Genomic DNA, 21,047 nt, shown 5'->3' with positions numbered 1-21,047 from the left:
CACTTTATAAAATAATACATATAAATAATGATAATAATAATACTGGTAATTATTCAGTGTTGCTTCAAGTTTCATATACTGCAAATCCACAACCCCATAGTGGCTGGCAACAATCCTTGGCCCCTCTCATAGATGACTCTGGGTAGATATGTACTTTGGATTGTGTTGTATTAATGCAGGACTGTTTTTATACCACTGGCTGAAAGCAGTAGGTGGAAGGGACCAGCTACTGTCAATTCTCTTTATGTGAAAACATGAAAAAATACAGTTGAAAGGTGTTGCTTTGAAATTCCTCCTGCATTGGGTTGAACTGTATTCAAAAGCCTTCAGTCATATGCTGACTCTCGCTTTTCTTAAAATCTTAAGCCCATTCCAGAAATGATGTGCCAATATCTCAAGGTGTGTGTATGTGGGTGATTCACCAGTCTTGAATCACATGTTGGACTTGTGATCAACAGCTATTACCTTCCCAGATAAGAACTCAGAGCTCATATATGGCCTGATCTATGGGTAATGCTGAGATCTTACATATACACACCCCCAACTTCATGCTCACAGTGCAGCAATGCTGAAATTTTTAGACCTAGGCAGGATTTGAACTTGGATTGCTGAAGTAATGTTCAAGTGTAGTACCACTGTGTGTGTATGTGTATGTGCATGTACACACACACACACACACATTCCTACTATGGAAACCATAGGAGGAATACAAGGTAAACTACTGAAATGGATGGAGGACTTTTTGCATGGAAGAAAAATGAGGGTAGTGCTCAGAGATGAGTTCTACGTGGGAAGAGGTAATTAATAGAGTTCCTCAAGGATCAGTACTGGCTCCAATAATGCTTGCTGTGTGAATGACATGGACGAGGGTGTGAAAAAAAAAAAAAGGAACAAAATGAAGAAAAAAAAAAGAGAAAATAAAAGAAAAACAAAAGAAAAAGAAAAAATAGGAAGAACAAAAGGGAAAACAAGAAAAAGAAGAAAATGAAGAAAACAAAAAGGAAAAGAAAAGAAAAACAGGAGGAAAAAAAAAACGAAAAATAAGAAAAGGAAAAGACAACAAAGAAAAAGATGAAAAACAAAAGGAAAAGAAAAAATAAGATGAAAAAAGGAAGAAAAAGACAAAAGAAAAAGAAGAAAAAATAATTATGATAATGATAATAATAATAATGGTGACTAATTAGAAGTTAATAAGGCTGTTGTCAATACTTCCCAAAGCACTTGAGAATACTATGAATGCCCATTTGCAAAACATGTCACCCTTGATAGCAAGCCACCATTATGGTTTTATCCCATGACACTTGAGTATTACACCTTTCCAAGTTCGTCATCATGGCCAGCACTTCCAACAACCAGGAAACAGTGCATTAGTGCCAGGAATAAAGCTAACAGAGCATTAGGTTTCATTGCTAGGACAGTAATGAATAGAAGTGCAGAGGTAATTATTAAACTCTATCTAGCGATAGTTAGACCCAGCCTTGACTATGCGGGTTTTGGCCTCTGTCCTACAGAATAGACATCAATTCACTAGAATCAGTACAGAGAAGAATGACCAAAATGATACATGGACTCAGAAATTTGCCTTACGAAGAGAGGCTTAGGCACCTTAACTTACACTCTCTGGAAAGACGCAGTGTGTGGGGTGATCTAATAGAGGTGTTCAAGTGGATCAAAGGCTTAACAAGGGTGATGTAAACATGGTTGTCATATTAAAACAACAGGGCAGGACTCGCTGTAATGGATATAAACTGGACAAATTTCGATCTAAGAAGGAAATAGGCAAGAATTGGTTTACTAATAGGGTGATAGACGAATGGAATAAAGTTAGTAACCATGTAGTAAGTGCTGAAACTATCAGTTGTTTTAAGAAACGATTAGACAACTTTATGGATGGGGATGACAGGTGGTGATGGATACAGAGCTGCCTAGTGTAGGGCAGGACTTGCTGTAATGGTTATAAATTGGACAAATTTAGATTTAAGAAGGAAATAGGCAAGAATTGGTTTACTAATAGGGTGATAGACGAATGGAATAAACTTAGTAACCATGTAGTAAGCGCTGAAACTATCAGTTGTTTTAAGAAACGATTAGACAACTTTATAGATGGGGATGACAGGTGGTGATGGATACAGAGCTGCCTAGTGTAGGCCTTATGGTCTCTTGCAGTCTCCTTCATTCTTATGTTCTTATGTAACCATGGCTTAGAATTGCTCAGCCAAACAATCTAGGGAATGACAACAACAAATATGGCTTTAAACTCGAGATCTTATAAGAACATAAGAAATAAAGGAGACTGCAAAAGACCATAAGGCCTACACTAAGCAGCTCCGTATCCATCACCACCTGTCATCCCCATCCATAAAGTTGTCTAATCGTTTTTTAAAACAACTGATAGTTTCAGCGCTTACTACATGGTTACTAAGTTTATTCCATTCATCGACCACCCTATTAGTAAACCTATTCTTGCCTATTTCCTTCTTAAATCTAAATTTGTCCAGTTTATACCCATTACTGCGAGTCCTGCCCTGTTGTTTTATTATGATGACCTTGTTTGCATCACCCTTGTTATAGCCTTTGATCCACTTGAACACTTCTATTAGATCACCCCGCACTCTGCGTCTTTCCAGAGAGTGTAAGTTTAGGTGCCTAAGCCTCTCTTCGTAAGGCAAATTTCCGAGTCCTTGTATCATTTTGGTCATTCTTCTCTGTACTGATTCTAGTGAATTTACGTCCATTCTGTAGGACGGAGACCAAAACTGTACCACATAGTCAAGGATGGGTCTAACTAACACTAGATAGTTTCATAATTACCTCTGCACTTCTATTCGTTACCGTCCTAGCAATGAAGCCTAATGCCCTGTTAGCTTTATTTCTGGTGCTAATACACTGCTTCCTGGTTTTAAGGTCCGGACTCACCAGAACTCCCAAGTCCCTCTCGCACTCAGATTTTTCTAAAAACGTGTTATCTAAGTTGTATCTATTTTCGGGGTTGTGTAGCCATACGTTTAACACGCTACACTTAGAGATATTGAAGTTCATTTGCCATTTCACCGACCATGTCACCAGCTTATTAAGGTCATCCTACAGAATCTGGGCGGCGTCTCCTGACCTAATTAGGCGTCCTATTTTAGTGTCGTCCGCAAACTTACTAACATCACTATTTAACCCTTCGTCTAAGTCGTTTATATACATAATGAACAACAAGGACCCAAAACCGAGCCCTGGGGGACCCCGCTAGTAACATTGCCCCACCTAGATTTTATTCCATTTATGGTGACCCGCTGTTTTCTGTTACTAATCCAAGCTCTAATCCATTCTAACACTTTTCCTCCTATGCCATGGGCTTTGATTTTATTTAGTAGTCTCTGGTGTGGCACTTTGTCGAACACTTTGCTAAAGTCAAGGTAAATAACATCGTAATTTTCATTGTTGTCTGCCGCCTTATATACCTTAGTGTAAAAGGATAGAAGATTAGTCACACATGACTTACCCTTCGAGAAACCATGCTGTGAAACACGAATTAAATTATGCCCTTCAATGTGTTCTCTGAGTCTATTTACTATTATTGATTCAAGCATTTTTCCTATAACCGATGTCAAACTGATTGGCCTGTAGTTGCATATACACTGCGTGCCAGAATTATATGCAAATCGATTTTTATGTTCTAACTCCGATAGTTTTTAATAACAATTAGTGAAATTTGGTATGTTATATGGCAATACTAACACATGGGCAGATCTAAAATTTTAAGCTAATCTGCGCAATAGTAATCAAACGGCAGCCATTTTGGTGACTTGCAGCCTGTTTAAGCGTGCCAACTTTATATGCAAGATGGGACGTAAAGGTGCTTTGAGTTAAGCTGAGAAGTCTAAAATTGTCCAAAGTATTCATAATAAGATATCTACCTTAGAAATAGACAAAGAATTGGACCGTGATCATCGTACAATTAAAAAAATTGTTACTAACCCTCAACTTTGCAACGGACGCTCTGACAAAGGTAAAATTCGTAAGAAAGCACCTGTGTCGCGTCGAGCCATGAGTAGGATCAAGAGAGAAGTCCTCCGTAACCCTCTTGAAACTAGCAAAAAAGTTTTTGAAAACGCTGGCGTTCCTGATGTGCCCAAATCAACTCGATGCCGTATCCTGAGGACGGTTGCAAAATGTGGAAAGCCAGAGGTTCGCCCTCCATTAAAGGATATCCACAAGAATAAGAGGATGGAGTGGGCAAGAAATCACATGAAGGTAAATTTTCAAACTGTTTTGTTCACCGATGAGTGTCGAGCGACTCTTGATGGACCCGATGGGTGGAGGAGAGGATGGTATCGTAATGAGGGTCCACGTCCCCACCGGATCAGGCGTCAACAAGGAGGTGGTGGTGTGATGTTTTGGGCTGCAATCATTGGTAATGAGCTGGTAGGACCATTTAGAGTCGGAGATGGAGTGAAAATAACCACCAAACTCTACATTGACTTCATTAAAGAACACCTCGAACCCTGGCACAAGAATAATAATTTGTCATTCTGGAAAAAGATGGTATTCATGCATTATAATGCACCGTCTCATGCTGCAAGCATAACCACTGAATATTTGGAGAGTGTTTTTGCCAGACATGGGAAAATAATGCAATGGCCAGCCTGTTCTCCAGATTTAAATCCCATCGAAAATCTGTGGAGCATCTTGAAAAGGAAGATTTACTCCGGAGGAAGGCAGAACACCTCCAAGGATGACCTCTGGAATGCCGTTCTGACTGCTACCAAGGAAATTTCATCAGATGAAATCGAAAGTTTGACATCTTCAATGGACCAAAGGCTTTTTTCTCTTGTTAATAAAAATGGCAATTACATACAATATTGATTGTACTATAAAACCATATTGAACATGTTTGCTCTGTATTATTGTTGTTCTCAGATTACATATTCCTAAAATAATCAATGTTTTAATTTTCCGTCACCACTTCACCACATTTGACACTTTAGCAATGATTTGCATATAAAGTTGGCACGCTTAAACAAGCTGCAAGTCACCAAAATGGCTGCCTTTGGATTACTATTTGGCAGATTAGCTTAAAATTTTAGATCTGCGCATACGTTAGTGTTGTCATATAACATGCCAAATTTCACTAATTTTTATTAAAAACTATCGGAGTTAGAACATAAAAATCGATTTGCATATAATTCTGGCACGCAGTGTAGACGATCTATCTCCCTTCTTAAAAACAGGAACAACGTTTGCCTGCCTCCAAGCAGTAGGAACAGAACCAGTGTCTACCGATTTATTGAATATTTCAGTTAACTGGTCGCAGATTTCAAATTTACACTCTTTTAAGCATTCTTGGAAAAATTTCGTCTGGACCCGGAGATTTTGTAGCTTTAAGTCTGTCAATCTGCTTGACTACTTCCTCTTTACTAATGCTGATATTAGTTAGACTACTTTCTTCATCCCCTCAGAAAATCGGATCGCAGTCAGGTACTTTATCTAACCTCTCATTAGTAAACACCGATAGAAAATAATTGTTAAACTCCTTACTCATTTTTTCTTCCGATTCAATCATGACATTTTCATTGTTTTTAATTGGTTCTATTCTTTCTTTATTTTTTGTTCTATAGAGGTGAAAGAAACCCTTTGGGTTGGATTTTGCTTGACTGGCAACCTTGATTTCATAATTACGTTTTGCTGAACGTGTATTCCTTTTAACCAGCTTTGCTATTTCGTTATATCTTGATCTAAGGTGTGATTCCCCGTTTTTCATTTTTACGTAAAGTCCTCTTTTCATTCCGATCTCATGTTTCAATCTGTCCGTCATCCATTTGGGAGTATTACTATTTTTCCGTATTGACTTTAGGGGGATAAATGTATTTTGTGCATTAATAATTAGATCAGTTAGATTGTTATACATTTCATTTAAATTACTGACCTGACTGTTGGGCCCTCGCCCCCAATAGACCTGACCTAAGGTATGCGTATTACCCTCTTTGACCCAGACCTGACCTAAGGTATGTGTATTACCCTCCATGACCCACACCTGACTAGCCCCGCAACGAGAATCAAGAATGTCTGAAACGTCCGCCTGGCTTTTCGTATTCAATTTCAAATAGGTTTTTATATTGTCAAAGTTTGCTTTCCTGAAGTCTGGTACTTGAACGTTATTCGTACTTTTTATTTTTTCCCAAATAACATTAAATCTTATTTCTTGATGATCGCTAAAGCCTAGACTATCTCCCACTATTACACTGCTAATTTGGTGCTCATTATTTGTTAGAATTAAGTCCAGGGTATTTTGTCCCCTCGTAGGATCGGTAATCATTTGTTTTAGGAAATTATCCTGCACCACATCTAGGAATTTCTTTGCTTCATGATCTCCTATTAAAGTTTCCCAGTCAATGTTTCTATAGTTAAAATCTCCCATGATTACAACGTTTTTGTACTGGGACGCTCTGTGAATTTCATGAATCAGGGAATCAGTCTGCTCAATGCTGAGGTTAGGAGGTCTATACAAGACGCCAATAATAACTTTCTTATTCTTGCCTATAATCTCTACCCAAATAGATTCCGTACAGTCCTCTTCCTTAATCGAATTGTTGATAATACAGTTTAATGTATTTTTAACGAAAAGGGCTACACCTCCCCCATTCCTGCCGACCCTATCCTTATGAAAAAACTTATATCCTTCTATTTCAATTTCCGGAAGGAAATGTTTATCAGCCATGTTGATCCAGGATTCAGTAATAGCTATAATATCGAAATTTTCTATGCATGCTTTACCTCTTATACATTGACTTCAGCTGAGCATTTCAATCAGTCAACCACAGATGGTTGGTCTACAAACTAGAAAACTTGTACTTGATATTGGAGGGTTTCTTTGACTCAGTCAAATCCTTCCTTAATAAATAAAAGCAGTGATGTGATGTTGATGGCACTCTGTCCAACTGGATGAGTGCCTCCAGCAGGGTACTCATGGAATATGTTGGGATAGACCTTTTTCATATCACACATCATTCACTTGGTATCTCTGGGATCATTTGCACGTATATGTGCAGATAATGAAGACTTTCAAGGACACATGAAGCTAGGAGGATGTTGCTTGTCAACTGCAGTTTAACCATATTGATGACTGGTATAATGTCACACATGAAAATATGGTTTTATAAACATGTTCAAAAAAACATGGCCATCCAATTATATCCAACGTAACCCAACACACAACCAGTGAAATATGAGACCTGAGAATTAGTACCAACAACAAATCAACTTTTTCAATTAGAGTCAAATTCTCACGGGCATCACAATACTTGCATTATAAAATATAAAGTTACAGCTGTATTACTTGTTCTCTTTCACTCTGAATATTAATAACCAAAGAAAATAAGATCGAGCCAGTTCACAGAATATGAGGGTCACCCAGCTACAACTACAAAATAACTATAATCAAGATGCAATGTCAGCAACCTCATATCATTCGTGCCTCGTGATGCCTACGTAGTCGTCATCATATGGAAGGCGATAATATATCGAGATTTGAATCTCATGCTGACTACACTGTCACCAAAAAGATCATTTGGTCTACTAGTAGCAAGGTCTCGAGGAGAGATTCGACCAAAACCAGATACACAATGGCCATCTATGTCCCCTGCCCACATCAGATACAATGCAGGAAGACAGCACTTCCAAAGCAGGTACTTTACCAGTTTTCATCAATTTCAATGCTCTCTACATCTCATCTCTTCCTACAGCTTTATAATTTTCTTCTCCCATCACCATCCACTGCCATAATCAATCCATCCCCAACCTCCTCCACATTCCACAAATCCATGAAATAGTCAACTTATCATCCCCTTACCACATTTACCTCTGTTAACAACTGTCCATCTGCAAACTTTACCTTTTCAGATGACCTCATGATGACAACTCAGCACAGCAAATACAAAACAGTTGCTAAAAACACCCAAACCTTATTTAGACAATGGCTTAGGAATAACAGAATGGAGAAGCCTTGCCCCAGAAATAATTTGTAACATTACTTATTCCACACAACTATACATACATATGTATACCAATGTTTTTTCCCTCCCTTATAAGGGAGGTAGCCAAAGTCAAAGGCATAAATCCACTCCCACCCATTTCATCCCCACATACTCCACTCCTATTCATCACCCTTCCCTCCCTCTTTTCTTGGCTCCTCTTGGATGACAGGTCATTCCTGCATCTTGCCCATTGCCCTGGGTCAGAAACAATGCACAGAGATACAGTACATCAACAGCAAGGCCACTTCATTTAATTGGTGACCCCATTCCCTCTCCATCCCCTCATGCAGAAGAGAAGACAGGGAGAAATCCCTTTGGGATATATCAAAACATCATTCACACATATCCCCCCCATCCCCCACCCACTCCTCCCAAACACAACCATTCTCCACTCACCCCAACCTTCTGGCTTCTCCTTTCCTTCCTCAACAGACATTCCCTTCTTTCCCAATGCCCCCTTTTACCCCATCCATCCATCTCATCCTTGATCACCCCCTCCCAAACCATCCCAATATCCTTTCATCAACCCTATCTCCCAGCTTCCTTTTCATCCAATCATGAATCAGATAAACATTCAATAATGAAATTAAATGATTAAACCTTCCCATTGGAAAAAGACCTAAAATGCAGTCTTGTTTTTTATACAATCTTCAGCCCACACCCTGCACACAGAAACAAAATCCTTCCCACAGAACATATGAAAATTATATATACACCATTCTATGCAAGAACCCTCAACCCTACTTGCTCATCCCAACACATCACAAACAAATACATACATACACCAATGGCTTTTTCCCCCTTACAAGGGAGGCTGCCATAGTTAAAAGGCATAATTCTACTCCTACTCATTTTATCCCCACCCACTCCACTCCCATTCACCACCCTTCCTTCCCTCCTTCTTTTCTTGGCTCCCCCTGGATGATGGGTCATCAGTACATCTTGGCCCTTTGCCCTGGGTCAGAAGTAATGCAGCAAGACACAGCACATCCACAAGAGGGCCACTTCATTTGACGACCACCCTTTCTGTCCCCTTGTGCAGAAAAAGAGAGGACAGGGGGAAATCCCTTTGGGCTTTCTTAAAATGTTATTCATACATAACCACTCCCTAACCCCCCATACCCCACCCTCCCTTCCGTGCATCACAGCATCATCCATACACAACCATTCTCCACTAACCCCTATCTTCTGTCTTCTCCCTTCCTTCCTCAACATACATCCCCCTTTTTCTCAACACCCATTTTACCCCATCCATCTATCTCATCCTCGGTTGCCCCCTCATGTTCACTCAATCCACCTCTGCCTTCTACACTTTTACTAAGTTTTCTTCACTCATTCTTTACATGTGTCCAAACCATCCCAATGCAGCCCTACAATCACCTTAAATCATTTATGATCCTCACACAAGCCCTACTACTTATGTGAACACTTAACCAACTTCAAACAGACTTCCACCATCCCATATATCTGCAAACTCTATGAGGGCAATGAAAATTGTTAAAATCTGTAACCCAATTCACTTCTGGTCCCAAGGATTTTGGGTAAAGGATTCTCATCCTGCGTGCCTTTTCTAATTGATTGTTGTTTCTCTATAAACATTGTTAATTCAATATTGTGATGATTCTTACCAGATTGAATTAGCTGTCTATGAAATAAAGAAAAACAAGTGCCATTTTCAAGTAGGAAGGAGAAGTAAAGCAAAAGGAAAAGAAGCTTTAATATAAACCCAAATCATACAAAAGATACCAATATGGAGATACAGATAACTTACAAGCCAAAATACAAAATCTATCTAGACTTTTTAGTTAGAAGGGAAGAAACAACTACGGAAAATTACTTTCAAATATATGCAAGAAGTTCACCTACATGTAATTTTGTCATCAGTAAGAGGTTATTTCAACTTTACACCTTTTTGGTCTAGACGAGATCTTCAATTCAGCTGAGGTACATGTTTGCTCATACTTACAAGATTCAACCCTAAAATAATATTCTAAAATAGCAGGCCTGCTTATAAATATTCTACAATAAAAGAATGTTGAAATTTGCAATGCTTCTTAGCATTATAAGATTTGGGGATGGAAAAAAAAAAAAAAAAAATCAGGCAAACCTCTTATAAAGTAGTGCAAAAGCTTAAGTAATCTTTATGTACAGCACTCTATAATGTTCACAGTGTATGCAAAACTATCATGAACACTAAAATATATTTTGCTCCCTGAAAGTGAATAGTTATGCTTTTTTCCCTACCATCCATTTTGGACTTGACTAACTGAAGAATAATCACAGAAACCATATACATATTCAGGGCAGTCATACTTTAACACTCATGTAAACTCACTAGATAATTCCCCTATGATTGAGCAAGATTGTGTACTATCTCGTACCTTTTTCCTTTCATACAAGGTTATTACAAATTTCCATCATGTACGACACTTTCATTATTCGTGGTGAACATATCAAATACTCTTAATAACATAATTAAGGAAACTTTAAACCAGGTATCAGCCCCTTCAATGGGTGAAGTACTTCACATATTTTGTTCTGGCTGATGCCAGGTACTTTTGTTCAACTAAAGGGCAGACTTGGGATAATGCATGTCGTTAAATAAAACCATCACACACAAGGCAAAACAAAAATTGTGTGTGCATCACCTGGTTGCAATGACTGAGATGTATGACTAGAAAGCACTCATTTCATAAATTCACTACCATAACTTCTTTCTTTTTGAGCTGTCTAATCTAGCTGCACAGCTTTGCACCTAACCTCAACCCAACGTGTTTATAAACATCAGCTTTTCAAGCAAACTTCATGGTACAGTATCACAATAAAACTAAAGTATCAACACTTCAACTGATATCTTAACTTCTTCAGCTGAAGGATGAACTTCAAACAAATGGTGTCACATCAGTTGAGCCCCAGTTTTGCCCAGAGTCCACCCTTCAATCCACCAAAACAAAGATATGTAAATCTTAATGCTGTGTTAAAGAGGTTGATGATACAATGTTACATCAGCATGTCTGAACCCAACTATACATCCCACTAAATTGAAAGACAGTTTTTCATGTTGACACTGTTGAGTTAGTGCATATAAAGGTACTGTAAATTCAAAGTACACTGGAACTTTGAACCCCTGTATCTTAGCACTAAATTCTAAATATCATGACAGAGGTGACTATATATCTAAAAACTAAAATCACCGATCCAATAAACACTGACTGGGGCCAAAAACAAGTCCCCACTAGAGGTTGTCCTGTAAATGGACATCAGAAAATTCCATCTCTTTACTATCCAGCTTCAAAACTTAACAACACCTTCACCTCCATCAAAAGGTGCAACCTTGAGAGGAATCTCCAAACCAAGCTAAAATATTCTGTATCTATTTCAAATGTTTCCCCAAACTTTTTCATATAAAGAGAGCTGACAATGGGTGATTTATCCTCCTCCTTTGCACAGCCAGTGATATAGAAACAGACTCACACTAATGCAAACACAGACAACAGGCCAAAGTTCCTTTTCAGAGATATCTATGGGAGGACCTGAGAAGTATTATTAGCTACTTTGGGGATATGGGTTTCCAATAAATTAAACTTGAAGTAAAAGTTATTATTACACTGTGCCACTGCATTTCTTGACCCCTCTTGCAGTGTATGTAACTCATTACGACATCCTGACATCAGTCAGATCCTGTTTTTTGTTTATAATACAAATCCTCCTTGTTCTGTTGATGTGAAATGTATGATTAACAGTTGTTCTACACATGTTGAGTGTAAATTTTAATTAATCATCTGGTTTGAATTTCAGGATTTTCAGCTTTCTGAATGCTTTTCACCAATGTCCAGGACCTACCTCCTTCCTCAACCAGAAAAGCACTTGTCGTTACTCTACACTCCTTCCTCATTATGGTTCAGGTGTGTCTTCCTGAATAAATCTCTTGATACACCACAAAAATCATACTATTTCTTTCAACCATCTATGAAAAAAATAATGAAGGAATACAGAAAGAGGAAAAGATAATCCTGGCCCCAAACTTTTTTTTAATACCATGTACCCCATTTTCAATAATCAATTTCCAACATATTTTGTGCATAAAGAACTGTATGCAAATGCTTACTTCTATAATTTGTATTTTAAAAATTGTCTACATCATGAGGTCTAGCTAAAGAAGTACTGTGTACCCTTTATACTTTACACTGCAGGGAGTGGTAACGGTAATACTTACAATATCTACATCTAGTTTGTGGTTCTCAATAGAATACTTTGTACAAAAGAATAGTATACCAAAAATCACCTGATACAATAATAAGTAGAATCCTACCTATAAGTAAATAAATGCTACAATTAAACACGTGATCTAATACATATACCTGGTACTGGCTCTCTGAAGAGGTCTGGTATGAAATACTTTGAATATGATATGTGGAAGCTACTTAAATCATCAAATCAATTCCCATAAAAAGGCCGTACATTCTCATAGATTCTACGACCACTCCTGCAGTTAGAGTAAAGCAACCTCTCGGGTCTTGGATACAAGTGTTCACGACTAATACCTGATGAGTTGTGGTCATCATACTCAGGATCCTGAATGTTGGGAAGAGCTTTGACATTGCGGTTCATGTCACCACCAGCTAGTTCACCCGAGCTGTAACTCCTTCGCAGCTGGTTTACAATACCTCCTCCACCCTGTTTGAAATGAAAACACAAATGAATGGAGTTCCTAACATCTTCTTTGCCTCTGGGCTGCTCAGCCACACAGTCTAGGGAACTAGACTGACAACTTCTCTACCTCCTACAGAGGTTAAAAATCTATCATAATTAGCCTGTCTCAATTAACCTTTTTTGGACACCTTGGTAATTTTTAACATATTTATGGATTTCATTCTCAACAATTCAATTTTAGATAAGGGGTTTCTTTCACCTTGGCTGGCTACTTCCTTTATAAGGGGAAAGAAGCCTCTTGGTATAAAAACAGATAGCTATGAATAATGCTAAACTATTCTGTTGAGCTTATGGGAAGTTTGTTAAAAAAAGATATATATATATATAATATATATATATATATATATATATATATATATATATATATATATATATATATATATATATATATACATACATACATACATACACACATACATATACCAAGGCTTTTTCCCCCTTTCAAGGGAGGTAGCCAAAAAGGGAAAGGCATAAAAATCATAACAATAAAATATAAAACTTACTTTATTGCTCACCTTTATAGCAGTCTGCATGAGGACATTGGTGGCATAATTAACACCCTTGGAGCCAAGCTGGATCACAGTAGAATAGCTCTGCTGTTTGGCTTTTGCAATGTAATCATCTATGTCATCTTCTTTTCTTGTCAACCATGGATGCACAAATTTGCGGTACAAGATGGAAGAACCCTTTGTGGCTGGAGACAGGAGCCATAATACAACCAGGATCTTCAGCTGCAAGATAAAACTTGCTGTAGATTAAGAATGCCGAATCTGAAGACTGACCAGCTACACACACACACACACACACACAAAAGGCTAATATTATAGGTGTGATTGTGCGAATACACAATCCATATTATAAAGTACCACAATAACTTTGTGTAGATGGTTCATCATTCAGTCAATCAAACAATCTATACCACAAGTCTCTCTTATAGGAGACCCAATGCTTGCAGGTAACAGGCCACAGCCACTACTTCAGCTCATTAGTCACTCACAGAAAAGATTTTGTATTATTGTCTGGATAGGGTGAGTGAGTCAGTGTAGAATGAGGTGTTCAGTGTCTTTTGTGTGGACCTAGATAATATGTGCTCATCGGGAAATCACTGTCTCGGTAGGCAATGTAGGCAGTGCTTATCCTGAGAGAAAAATGGGTTTTCTGTACAAATAGGCTAATATAATTTGTAAGTTAACTTTCTTAATATTTCTATCCTTTAATTATACCAAAAAATCTTTTCATGACATTTTACTCTATAAAATCAACTGCCTACCCTGTGTAATTACTGATGGCACATGCCTGGTGCTCATATTACTAAACCAATGATGATGTCATAGTAATTACATTCCCTTAGGGGAAAAAAAAAAAAAAAAAAAAAAAAAAAAAATACTAGTAATTATACTGTTTCCATTTGCCCTGGAAGTCTAAGCATATAGAGCAAAGGTGATAACATTGGTCACAACTAAGTGCTTCCTGGTCCAAGTTCCACACATCATCTTGAATGTTCTTTTTTGGATAAAAATTAAATTGGTATTGTAAGACAGCATTACAAATTAAAAAGTCCTCCCTTGATCCATTCCGACTTCCAAATTCTCTTACCTCATAATAAAAGGGGAACCAAAAGCTGAGAAATAGATCTGTCAGTGTCTCTAAGCAGGTAAAGAAGGCAAATACAATCCAATACATCATCCATTTTACCTGTAAAAGAGGGAAAACAATGAATACTATGTATAAATATTCACAGCATAAACAGGTATCTAGCAAAAACACATAAATAATTTAAATAACAGTTCAGATTCTTGTTAAAATTCTGCACCAACGGCTGTGACACAGGAGGGAGTTAAGTCTGTATGATGCACAGTTTTCTGGCAGTTTAGTTTCAGATGGGAATTATGTGTGCTCTTTTCCAGATCCTTGTGATACCACTGTGCAACCAGGAGTAGTTGAAGATATCTGTTAAGGGTTTTACAGAACAGATCCCTAACACAATAGGGTCCACACAAGGTACTGAACTTTCATCAAAGACATCTGTGGACAGAGGCAATACTAGAACTCAGCAATGTTTAGTTACTGTAATCCTGGACATAATGAAATACCAACCACAACTATGATTGGAAGAGCACACACAGTCACAATAGTAAGAACTATTGTCTTGAGTTTTGACTGGATGGAAACCTACAGCCTCACAGTAGCCAGTAGTAATCTTTTATCTTCTCACAGATCTCCCTGGGAAAAAAAAAATGAACTCGTCCATTTTAATTAGCGAGGGACCATTTCATTACTGGTTAGCAGGAGAGCATGACTGGGCAAAAGATATCTAAATATTTTTACTGTATTTCCTCCATCTTTTCAGATATGATCTGACTAGTAATTACTCTCCTACTACTACTTCAAGCTGATGATATACAGTCTCAGACAATAGTCTAACATTTCTTCAGAAAGAAATCTATGGGAAGGCTCAAGGACCACTGTCAGCTACTGTGGAGCTGTGGGTTTCCACTCAGTGAAAATTGAAACAAAAATTATTATAATCATAATTAATATTGTTTTTGGAGAGCTTCAAGTATTTGGGTTCACATGTAGCAGGAAATGTGAGAGTGGGGTTACAGGTGAATTATATAGTAAGAAACACAAATGTCTCAGGGGAAAGGAAAGTATCCTGAGAAACAGGTTTCTGGGGACGAACACAAAAAGGAGACAACAAGGGAAAGATTGTGCCCATGGCACTGTATGGTGTGTCTTGGAATATGAAGGAGGTAGAAAGTAAAAGCCTAAATATACACGAGACAAAGTGATCAAGAAATATGGGGTAGGTGTTATAAGCAGTATGAATTGAGTAAGAAATGTGAAGAGGAGATGGAGACTGGTAGATAGGGCTGACCAGGAATGCAGAGATGGTCTGGGCATATAAAAAATAAATATTGAAGAAAGACTAGCAAAGTGTGTGACGTAGAACTGGGTGGAAGGAAATTGGGAGGAAAACCAAGAATGAGGTTGATAGGCAAGATGAAGTGGGCACAGGATGCAAACTTCATATCAAACAAGGAAGAGAGGACAAAAAAGGGGAATGAATGGAGAGCAGTTGTAAATGTTTGAGGAAAAGATGCAGCCCAAAGGAATTTCCTTTTGTCTGCTCTGTAAATCTCTGAAGAGGATGGGGGAGGAGGGGGGTCACCATGTATTAAAAGAGGTGGTGGTAAACTATCTCTGGCTGCAGGACCTACAGAGCAGTGGGAACAAAGGGATAATTAGTGTGTGAGAGAGTGAGTGAGTGAATGTGTGTGTGTGAGAGAGAGAGAGAGATAGGAGAGAGAGGAAGAGAGAGAGAGAGAGAGAGAGAGAGAGAGAGAGAGAGAGAGAGAGAGAGAGAGAAGAGAAAGAGAAGAGAAAGAGATAGAGAGAAGAGCAAAAGAGAAAGAGAGAGGGGGGCAATGAATGGGTTTTTTGGATAGATGTAGTATGGGTATTTGCTGGGTGTATGCTTCGACTCTGGCACACCCTTATAAGGAGGAAAAATCCTTTTGGTATTCATATAATTGCTATTACTATCATTATATTTTCATTATTCAGCCATCTTCCAAATGCCTTTACATTAGATAAACAAACCATTACAGACAGAACTAAGTAAAGTTACATCAGTGTGCAAAATAATTCCCTCAACTAAAATTTAGTACCCATTATTTTCATTCACCTACACTTTTCCCATTACTTCATTGTAAAATCTTTCTGAGTATCACCAAACCCATACAAATTTTAATACTTACATATTCTTTAACGTTTTTGGTCTTGACAGCCTTGTATGAGTAGTATGCAGGAAATAGCGTCCCAAACACGAGTCTGTAAAGAGAATTGAGACATTTAAAAAGGAGATTCATAAAAAAAAAAAAAAAAAAACATAGTAGATGTACCAGTATCAAATATTCCCTTCATAACAACAGTCATATTTCATGTGATAATATAGTTGAGAATTTACTCTGCAAATATGTTCATTATCATTCAAAGCTGATCAACACCTCTGGGTTGATAGCTCCATTTGAAGATTTTTGTTCAAGCATGCACCCAATAATTCTATTCACTTCAGGGTCAGACTAATGAAAATTAAGGTCATAATCAATCACAATCCCTATTTCATCCTAGGTCAGCCCCCTTGGCTGAATAAAATAATCTGCTATCAATGAGTACAAATCTCCTATGAACATCAACAAAATTCACCCAATACAAACTAAACCAATGCATTACTTTGAGGCCCAAATCACTTGGTGATATAATGCTGTACAGTGAATGAAAATACACAGCATATGAAAACAAGATATATATATATATATATATATATATATATATATATATATATACACATACATATATCTCTGCACCTATTTTTTCTTCTCATCAATTCTCCATCTACAAATCAAAGAACATTTACCAATAGTTATCACACTCCTCCAATTGAAAGAAAACATGCAGATTAATACAAAATAATGATTAATTGACATGACATCTGAGGGTAGTGCAACAACTGTGAGTTATGGATTATTTGAAAACAAGATATCTTTTGTCAAAACTAAAATACCTTATCAGATAGAACATAAAATGATCCAAAAAAGTCTAAACCTAAAATTTTCTCATTACTTCTAATGAATTATTTCTATACAAATGCCTTGTGTTACAGATTACTAGTTTTAAAATATCACCTAAACACTCATCTTTGACACACTATTCCCCTGATGACTCCAAATCTATAAATATGTATACATGTACATTATATATATATATATACATATATGTATGTATGTATTGTGGCATCATGACAGGTGTATGAGTGGTAAGAATGGAAATCACACAATTGGGAACAGACATTATTCCTGACTAGTTTTGCCTTACATGGTTTCTTCATAAGGTGAAACCAGTCAGGAATAAAGTATCTGATTCCAACTGTGTGATTTCCATTCTTACCACTCATATACATATATATATATATATATATATATATGTACAGCACTTATATATATATATATATATATATATATATATATATATATGTATATACACACACACACACACAAAATATTCAAGCCCAGCCATCATGAGCCTTGATCACAGGTCCCTCTGAGCATGAGTCTCCTTGCTACAATTCTGATTATTTGAATTATATCGCTGATACTAGTGATTTGTTCCACAATATACAGATATTTATATACATATGATGAAGCTTGTTTCTAGTGATTGATATATTAAAGAGAATGAATTTATTGTTCTCAATTTGTATCATCTCCCCTGGGATAGTCCACTGGTCCTGCAGTGGGCATTAGATGCTGATCATATAATTTTGCACACCAATGAATGAACAATTATTTCATGAATTTTCTTGAATTGATGTATTTCTATAAATCATTATGTTCTCTCTTGCTTTCCGTTAGTATTCCATTCTGTAGTGTATGTGGTTGTTCATAAAGATTGAAGTGCTGATAAACTACAGCCCCACAATTCTACCCCATATTCTCTCCAATGTTGACATTTGAAAGACCTTTGTAATGTACCTTGAGAACCACCACTGAGAGGGCTTTCTATATATATTTACAATCTATTGCATACATTTATCCCATACAAGGTCTTAGTGACTGGATTGTTACTATTCTCATAGCACGTTTGCACATGTTAACACCACTTTCCAAGTTTGCTTTGCTGCCTTCACATAATCATTACTTCAAACCTGATTGTAATTGGAAATAAGGATAGAAACACGACCGCACGTGCGTTACTCCTTTCCTATGTACAACAATTAAGTAAATGCACGCACACACAAAACCAACACAAACACACATACACAATGGAAAAAATAAAAAGACAACCAAGTAAAGGGCACATGCAAAACCAAAGTCATCAATTCCCACTTTTATCTTAACATTTCGTCCATTCACGTTAACGTAAAACACGCACACATTTGGATGGTTCAGGTATCAGCACGATGAACTATACTTAATTGGTTAGTGTAACACCAAAGTCAGGTCACTCGCGGCCACATCTTTCGGTCAAATCACGATGTGGTTTTTCGAGACTGGCAGCCATATTTCTTGGTGTAACATCATTGTGTACGTACCAAGAATGTGGCCCACTCGTTTCGAAAATTGCCAGGAATGCAAACACCATTCCTCTAACCACATTCCACACTGTGACCTGACCGAAATAATGGCACCATATTGTTAGCCAGACAAGCCTAACCTGAAGATGCCATAGAGAACGATCGCCGTGGTGGGGACAAAGAACGCCAGCAGCGCCGTCAGGACAGACACGTTGGTGAACGTCACTTTGAACTTCCACTGGGGCGCCGCCAGCACGTCCTCCTGTAGATGGGCGACCGAGGCGACAGAAACGGTTCTATGGAGATCGACAGGCACAGAACCTCCTCCAGTGTCGCGCTGGAATTCGGTCTTGTAGTTGAATTCGGCCGGCTGAATGTACTGTTGAAGTTCTTCTTCTTCTTCAGTAAGACTCAGGTCGCTCTTGAGAAGAGGACGCCCTCGCTCTCGGAGCTGGACCCGTCTTAGCCTCACGCTCAAGTCCGAGGCAGAATGGTGCAGCGGAGGGCGCCGACGAAGGCGTCTTATTGCTTCGTGTTCCTCGTCGCGGTAGGCGGAGGAGGAACGCTTGAGATCGGGACTTGAGTGTACACGATCGAGCCCCCTTGTCCTCCTGAGGTACGGATGCGTCGCTTCCGGGCGATCATGATGGTAGGGCGAGAACGAATGTTCCACGACAGTTGCTTGGTAATAGTCATGATGTTCGGGGCTATCTGGAGCTACACACAGAGGTTCTTCCTCCTCCTCCTCCTTCTCCTCCGCCGTCGTCGTCGTTGTCGTTGGCGTCTCCACGGTGGACTCGAGTCGTGCGTCTTGAACGTCGTCGATGAGTCTGAGAACTAAGCCCCCCGGCGAAGGCGAGGCACTGTAAGGGCTACTTCGCAGTGCACTTGACGGGGTTCCGTGCGGCACAGAAGTTACACAAAGTTCTTGCGCATCCGATATAGGTCGCTGAGCAATAAGGTCATGTCCCTGCTGCAGAAGAACGCACGAGGAAGACGCGTCTTCTTGTGGAAGGCCAAGAGCCCCTGCGGGAAGAGACCTTGTCATCGGCACTGATGCCTGGCGTTTACGAATGGACCAACGCTGGGGTGCACCTTGATAGAAGACACCTGTGGGAAGCGCCGAAGGGGGGCATTCCTCCTCGTGGTCCAGGCTGTTGGTCGACGAGGCTGGGCAATGAACGATCGCCTTTGCTCTCTCCAGGTCGCAAGGCCTGAAACTCTCGAGTGGCGTTGTGGACAGGTACCTCCCAGCCACACACTCCCCATCGCCGCTGACGCCTTCAGGAGGGAACACTTCCCCGTGAACCTGCCGTCTCGCCATCACGACGGCGCCAGCAGGCTCTGGCAAGATACAGGTCCCCTCACAAGAGCAGCCTCTGATCCTCACTGGCCGGACACCTTCGTCAGCAGAGGGCTCTGGTGGCTGACACTTCTATCGCCAGCATGTTTGAGTTCTCAGTCCCCGTGCCTTTCTTCTGCGTACGTGGCCGCCGGCACCCTCCTCCGCACGCGACTCGCCTCAGAGTGCCCCGGCGAGTGTCACTCTCTTTGTGCCCGCCAACAGTTGCGGAGGCCCTAAATAGTGCCAAGCCTTCAGAATGCATGCGTGCCAAAAAGGCACTGCGCGGGCACTCGGTGCCTCCGCGGGTCTCTCTCCGACTGACGAGATTTTAACAGCCACCAGGGACACGTGATCGCCGTCACCCATCCATTCACACCAAGGAGGACATGCGGTGGGTTGGCTGGTTGGTTGGTTGGTGTTGGTCTGGCTGGCTGGTTCGTTGGTTGGCACTATTTGGCACTATAACTCGGTGCCAATTAAACTCGGCCAGCGCGCAAGAATGCATGAGAAACCTAAGCTCGTGTACACTGGCGACATAGCTCCCACCTCCTTCCGTAGCGACGGCCACCTTCCTCGTCTCCGTAGGCACCGTTTCGCGTGGCATCAATGGAAGACAAAGAGCCAAGGTCCCAAAATAAACTTCCGTGTTGTTGTTTTGGGGGAAACGGAAGAAGAACATCGTAAGCAAGATGGCGCACTTCAGCGTTTCTTCTGGCTACCGGTAACAGATGTAATGCGATCTTCAGCATTCCTGAAGTTCTGCCTTAACGGTGGGGGGGTCCCGGCAGAGGACTGGTGGCTTGTTACTCTCGCCCCCAAAGATTCCTAAGAGGAGCCCAACGTGGGTACGATGCGAGGGGTAAGCTGCATAGTTTCCTCTATCAGGCGGTAA

The 21,047-nt window shown here is 39.5% G+C and overlaps 1 protein-coding gene across 7 annotated transcripts in view; it reads right to left on the bottom strand.

Annotated features, from left to right (window-relative positions):
• Positions 1 to 20,725, bottom strand: part of ReepA (Receptor expression enhancing protein A) — a 49,070-nt gene extending 28,345 nt beyond the window's left edge. Inside the window, exons 1-6 of one of the 7 annotated variants that reach the window (XM_076208671.1) lie at positions 20,188 to 20,725; positions 18,951 to 20,152; positions 16,496 to 16,568; positions 14,331 to 14,429; positions 13,238 to 13,465; positions 12,566 to 12,698 (exon numbers count right to left, since the gene is read on the bottom strand). In XM_076208671.1, coding sequence (XP_076064786.1) covers positions 12,566 to 12,698; positions 13,238 to 13,465; positions 14,331 to 14,429; positions 16,496 to 16,568; positions 18,951 to 20,134 — 1,717 coding nt within the window. In that variant the 5' untranslated portion in view covers positions 20,135 to 20,152; positions 20,188 to 20,725. Of the gene's footprint in view, positions 1 to 12,565; positions 12,699 to 13,237; positions 13,466 to 14,330; positions 14,430 to 16,495; positions 16,569 to 18,950 lie in introns of all 7 variants that reach the window. The other 6 variants (XM_076208674.1, XM_076208677.1, XM_076208673.1 and 3 more) reach the window with 6 other exon arrangements.
• Between the last annotated feature and the right edge of the window lie 322 nt (positions 20,726 to 21,047).

The sequence above is a fragment of the Oratosquilla oratoria genome, chromosome 25 (genome assembly GCF_046742065.1).
Source record: "Oratosquilla oratoria isolate Oo_2021 chromosome 25, ASM4674206v1, whole genome shotgun sequence".
Lineage (NCBI taxonomy): Eukaryota > Metazoa > Arthropoda > Malacostraca > Stomatopoda > Squillidae > Oratosquilla > Oratosquilla oratoria.
The sequence above is the reverse complement of the archived record's forward strand: the minus strand, read 5'-3'. Positions and strand labels throughout refer to the sequence as shown.